Source organism: Neopelma chrysocephalum, unplaced genomic scaffold (assembly GCF_003984885.1).
Source record: "Neopelma chrysocephalum unplaced genomic scaffold, ASM398488v2 Primary Assembly neopelma1_125285, whole genome shotgun sequence".
Classification (NCBI taxonomy): domain Eukaryota; kingdom Metazoa; phylum Chordata; class Aves; order Passeriformes; family Pipridae; genus Neopelma; species Neopelma chrysocephalum.
The window spans coordinates 1-6,480 of NW_020930250.1; the positions used below are offsets into that span (position 1 = coordinate 1).

At 35.3% G+C, this 6,480-nt stretch overlaps 1 protein-coding gene across 1 annotated transcript; it reads left to right on the top strand.

Moving 5' to 3' along the window:
- Positions 1 to 1,204: 1,204 nt before the first annotated feature.
- LOC113962219 (protein DEK-like) lies at positions 1,205 to 5,282 on the top strand (the record flags this gene model as incomplete). The annotated part of the gene is made up of 3 exons (XM_027673006.1): positions 1,205 to 1,405; positions 2,686 to 2,754; positions 3,700 to 5,282. Coding segments are annotated over 3 exons (282 nt in total), but the record flags the coding sequence as incomplete, so codon positions are not given.
- Positions 5,283 to 6,480: the final 1,198 nt, after the last annotated feature.

Below are 6,480 nucleotides of genomic sequence, written 5' to 3' on the forward strand. Positions count from 1 at the left end.
TGGGACCTGGAGGAGCTGTGGAATCCCCATTGTTGGAGATATTCAAAACTCAACCTGGCAGGGCCCTGAGCAACCAGTTCTGAGTTGGCCCTCTTCCAAGTAAAGGTTTAAACCAGATGACCTCTAGATGTCCATTCCCACCTTAAATTGTCTGACTGTCCATGAGATAGCAGCCAAGTCTCTGTCACAATTGTAGTATGAGTTATTGATGCAGTATATATCCATACTGCAAACATACTTCATTTAATGCCAGCATTGGCATATATATGACACAGCACAAGCATCAGTTCAGATTAATTACCCTTCTTGTCAGGGTATTGAGAAAAGGCTGTTAGGCAAAGAATTATGCTAAATTTCTTTCATAACTTTGTTTCTCAGCAGAGTAAACTGGCCTGTACTGACATCAGTGTATTTTCAGTTTGACTGCTGAATGTGGCTCTCTGTGTTGTGTATACACCTTATTTTGTCATCAGTATATGTGTATATACAGTATATACACAAATGCTACCTATGTGTTTTTCATAGAAGTTATGCAATATATTCATAATTTCTTATTTATTCCTCCTGCATTTCTGTTTTGAGTGTATGCTTACAGTACAAAAATCAAAATGTTAAGTAGGTCTTTCTGTAAGCTCATTATCGAGTTTGTTTGGCATTTGCTCTGAATTTTGTCCTGTTGGCAGTAGAGAAACTGAGTGGATGTTGGAACCATTCAGTCTAATTCTTTTTCTGCTGGAAAAGATTGTAGGAATATCCTATGACCTTTCACTTAACTTCATTTATGAAGTTCTCTTCTTTTGTTCTCATGGTGTTTCTAATAGCATGGTCTGTAATACAGCATTACAGAATTGTGTAATGTGCAACACTGCTGGGGGAAAAAAGAAATCCAAACTCCTTTTTAAAGCAAATAAGTACTTTTTAATTTTTTAGGGCCATAATACCTCTATTAGAATTGTTGTAATAATCTTTTTTGTTTAGTTTGATAGATTAAATTTATCAATCCCATACTTTTTAGAGTACTTATTGATTTGTAAACTGATAGTTTATCAACAACTATGCAAATTTGTAAACAAATGTAGTACTGAAGTACTGATAGCATTAGCTTTGTTTTTAAATGGATGATCTGGCAAGATGTCTGTTGTAAGGGGGAACATCTGCATCAGAAGCTTGTGGAAAGTTCTGATGACTTCTGTTTTGATGGAAGAAAGCAGAGAAATTGAAAACCTATTATAATTTCAATTGTTCTTCATATTTAGAAAGTGAGTCTGAGGATAGTTCAGATGATGAACCTTTAATTAAAAAACTGAAGAAACCACCTACAGATGAAGAAGTGAAGGAAACTGTCAAGAACTTGTTGGCCAATGCAAACTTGGAGGAGGTCACAATGAAACAAATTTGCAAGGAGGTAAGCAAATATGATTTTTCAGTCTGTCTTTAGGCAGTGTATTGTTTGTGAACTGGCTTTTATTATCATTTCAGATGGAGGCTTGTACTCTGCATTATGGTTCATAAACTAAGTAGTTTTGCATTGATTTACTTAATTGCTTACAGCTACAACGAGAGCTTTAATCTTAAGGTATACAACACTGATACAAACTTTAGAAAGGAAATATCCAAAGAAAAATTAGCTACATTAGCAGTATTACCTCCAAAACAACTGCCACATTTCTCAGTGAAAATATTTGAGATGTTGAGACAGTGGAGCAGCTTGCTGCTGTCTACAGGGGAGGGCTGTGTCCTGCTCTCTGTACATTTCTGCTGCCCACCTTGCTTTCATTCTTCGTATGTCCTCTTTGAGTCTGTTCAGCTGCCATCTGTCAGTAAAAATTGAATAGTTCTCAGCTGAGTTAGTGAGTTGGATCAGTTCAGCAAGAAATCCATTATTTGTCAGGACAGGTAGGAGCCATGTGGCCAGAGAAGGGAAAGGTGGGAAAAGTGACCAAAACACAGAAAATGCATTTACCTTGGTATTTTCTGCAGTCAGTTAGCTCACGTGTTTGGGTTTCCTGGTACCAAGAAGTAGTCTTGAGGGAAGTTAAACTAGAAATTATTCTTATGAGAAAATTGCGTGTTTATATTCTGTACAAACTTTTTGTCATGTTTATAGCAATTCTAGAAGTCTGAAATTTGGCATAGTGTAATAAAATGCCCGGTGTTGGCATCTGTTTTTTGTTTGTTTAGTCCTCTAGCATCCTGTTAACCAAAGAATAGCTGTAGAATAGCACTCAAATATGCTGACTATTCTGTTAGTCTCTTGAAAGGATAACAATTTTACTTATTATCAGATCCCAAGGCTTACTTATGTTTTATTAATAGTTTAGCTTCCCACACTAATGTAGGGATATCTGACTACTTAGAGAGCACTTAAAACAAAGCTCAGAGAATTCTTACTTGTGTGACATGGCAAGCTAGGCATTTCAGTTTGTTGGTGTGAAAAATTACAGTACCAGTTTAGTCAGTGACCAAATATAAAACAATACATGTATTTAAATATTTATGTGGTCAAAATAAGGACAGGAAAATAAGCCTGTCTCTTTCCATAACTAACAGAGGGTATTTTGGCTACTGTGATACTGAAGTACACACGTCAGTTTTTGCCCTAATTTCATTTAAGCTCCTTCTATTCATACAATGTATTGAATGAAAGTAATTTGAGGTTTGTTTTTTGTTTTTACTTTTTTTTAGGTCTATGAAAAATATCCTAGTTATGATTTATCTGACAGAAAAGACTTCATTAAAAAAACAGTCAAAGAGGTAAAGACTTTATCATTTAGAAAATGTTCTGGGTTGGGTTGGGTTTTTTTTCTTCAGCCTATTAGCAACTGGCCTGGCATCTTGTTACACTGATTTTAATAGCCTCCTGTATAATATTGGAAGTTTAGTGCTCTGCTAAAAGCTAAACCTCTGATTTTTGGTTTTGGGGTGTTTTTTTCCCTTTTGTATCCCTCTTTAAAAAAAAACAATTGCTTCATACTCTATTTTCTTAGCATGCTGCTACTACTCTTGTGAATTTTTTGGTAAGCAGAACTAAAATTAAAGTATCATAATTTTTGATAACTATTACTCTGAAAGCTATGAGTTTGCTTTAAATTACAATCTTGGCTGCAAAGTGCACTCTTAATTCATGCACCAGCCACATACATTCATACATTCATACATAACGATGCATGAGGTTGTACAGGCTCTGCAGACCTGTAAGTTAAGGCAAAAGGGAATAAAGACAGATAGCTTTTCTCTCTGTCTGTGCTCCTGGTAAGTACAGTTATACTGATCTTGCCTTTGAGTTTGCTTTGCTGAATATTAGGCATTATCTACTGTACTCATGACACAGGGTTTATTGTCCAATCTGTGGTTGGTAATTTGTAAAAAAAAAAATGTGCTTACTTTTGCTTGCCCTAAAACTACAAATGGAACTGTAAAAGCGAGGGTCGTTCAGAGGAGTTAATAAAGTAGCTTTTCTTTTTCCTGTGGGTTCATTTGCAGATGTTGATATATGGCTATCTAGCATAGCTGTGTCTGTGGGATGTGCATACATGTGTCACTATCATAAGAGAGCAATTTGTCTGCTGTAGGGATGTTCTTGGGGTTTTTTTGTGATAGCAAAAGCGGAGTGTTTTCTTGATAGTTTGATACAAAAGGAGAGGTTATATGTAATTGGATTGAGAGAAAGGAGGAAACTAATACATTTCTCTTTTTCAGTTGATCTCATGATCTGATTTGACTGTGGGAAATGAAGATTCCTGGTTTAATGTTCCCATGGATTTGAAGATCTGATAGGCACCAGCAAAAAGAATGTGTCTTACCCTTGCGGTATTTAGTCAGAGCTAATTCTGCTGATCTAATGTTAAGAGTGTTAATGTAAATTGCTTTGTGTATCTTTTTTTTTTTTTTTAAACAGAACTGCATTTGATGCAATTTTTAGTTGAACATACTTAAGTTTCATGCATGGCAATAAATGTTCCCTTTTTTTATAGTTTTGTACATTTTGAATTGCGTTGTACAACTAGATTCATTAGAAGCCATCATAGCTTTTTAGTGTGGATTACTAGCTTGCAGGAGACTTTAAAATCAAGTAAGATGAAAGCTGCTTATCTACACGTATACATGCAGAGACTGGAATATTACAGTACTGGTTGCAAAGATATTCTGAATTCATATTCATTCTGAAAATAACAAGAGTTAATCACATGTTAATCTCATATTCTGATACATTCTACAGGTGCAGAATTATTTTGAATATAGAATACAGTCTTGCATGTGTAGGCATTGAGAGAACTATCAAAGCGTGGTAACTAATTGGCATATAGATGTTATTTTCGTACTTTGAAAAGGCTTTTTGTTGTGTATATAAAGTTATTTTGAGTTTCTTTGTGCAAATCAATTTTTTAATCTTGTTGTCTTTGAATTTATGACATGAAATGTCAGTGTTCAGCAGTGAGGTGGTGATGGAAAGTGGTATGCAGAAGTTTCATGAAATTACAAATGAGCCGAGGTTTCACCATATTTGTCCATCTTACCTTGTACAGAAACTAAACTGTAATTTTATACCTGTAGTTTAACTTTGTACAAAGACTATAGACATTGTTTCAATGTCTTGGATGTAATAAATAAAATCCCTCCAAAGCTGATAGGAAAATTTCTAAAGTTTACTTTGCAAAAAATCTTCTACGTTAGCATCTTGACTTGGTGACCCAGCATCTCAGAAGTGGGTATCCGAAATGTACAGCTGGGAGGCTTGACAGCTTTGGAAATCCACAGTGGGGCTTCCGAATGAGACAGCGCTGATGTATATATGCGTGGTTAACCTCTCCTCTGTATGGGAAGGCTTTTCTGAACCTGAGCCTTGGTGCCTCAACATGGACAATGGTACTTTTAAGCCTGCAGTCTTGAACTTTGGCAGCTTTTAGGATGGAAGTAAACTTGTTGCATAAGTTTTTGTTGTTTAGGTTTTCTCTCCTCTACACCTTGTTGCTAATATGGGAAGTCCTACACTTAAAATCATGAAACTAACAGTTGTCGAATTGTGGGCTGCCATTAACACCACGAGCACAGACTCCCTCTGACTAGTATTGCTGGAAAGACAAAGTGTATTTTTCTGAATTTTATTATTGTACAGTTGAGAAATAAGGGTTCATAAATGATCTAAATTCTGAAATTGTTCAGCCAGTTAGACTGTTCATCTTCATAGACTTCTGAATTTCTTTATGTGTAATCATTTATAATAAGGCTGAATGTAACGGGGATTTTTTGTATTCAATAAATGACTTTCACAAAAATGTAAATCAGTTTTGATCTAATATTTGCTTACCTGTATAGTAAAAAAAAAACCCAAACCTATACATAAACGAGGTTGTTTGTCTTTATCTCATCTGCTAGAAACTATTGGCTTCTCTGCTTGGAAGATAATACTGCTGAAATGTCCTTGCACCAGGACAAGAGTTTATGTCTTCTGTGAGGTTGATCTTGTTTTGCTGTTTGTTTTTCTCTGAACTGTCTTAGCAGAAAAAACACTTTTTCATTTGCAATTAAAAACATTAAAAACTTCCAAGTCATGCTTAAGAGCAGAAAGTTACTTAAGTTTTGTTGGATTTTCAGATTGATATTTTACAAATACTTGAACTGCCTTTTGATTTTAATGTAAATATACTAGCCAGTTTTAATTATGTGGGTCAGGAGGTGTTTTTAAGATGAGGAACTCCCAAGTATAAACTTTTTTTTTATAGTGTAAATTCTACTGAAACTTAGAAAAGGATAGCATACTTCTGTTTATTGTATACATGCATTACTTGCCACTTTGGAATTGCACAGATGGAATGGGAATGAACTTGACATCCTTTAAATGCTTTGTTTAAATCTCTTAACAACTCAATATAGTCCTCAACAGAGAAGAAATGTGAGCTGTTTTACTGCTAATCCATACCAGTCTGGATGCAGCTGATACAAGATTCCATTTCTTTCTGCAACTAGGAGAAAGGATGCAAGACAATACTAAATGGTAAATAAAATGCCCTGCTTATCCTGATTCTATTGAATTAGAAACACAGATTATTAAGGATTTAAATCCTGTACAAAGAGGCTGATAAAAAAATAGAGATGGGTTAACTGGATAAAAGCTAACTGAATAAACAGTTATACCTCTTCAGGCATACACCTTCCAGATGCTTAAGGTAATGTCCTCACCATTGACTAACAAAAATAGTCCCAACATCTTGATTTGATTGCTTACAGCATAATTCCTACAATCCAGTGAATTGGTTCCTCTGTTTAGTTAAGTATTTGGTATTCCGTATTTTGGTTGGTGATCTGCAAAACCACATAAGTTAACCTGAATGACTTGCTGATACAAGCAGCTGTTCTTATGGGTGAGCTTGACCTTTGAGGTAACAGCATATGGTCCTGTAGGATGAGGAAGAGGGAGAGAATGAGGGGGTGAGAAAGATCAGAAATTTTGAGTGAACAGAGGTTACACGTCTTTAGGAG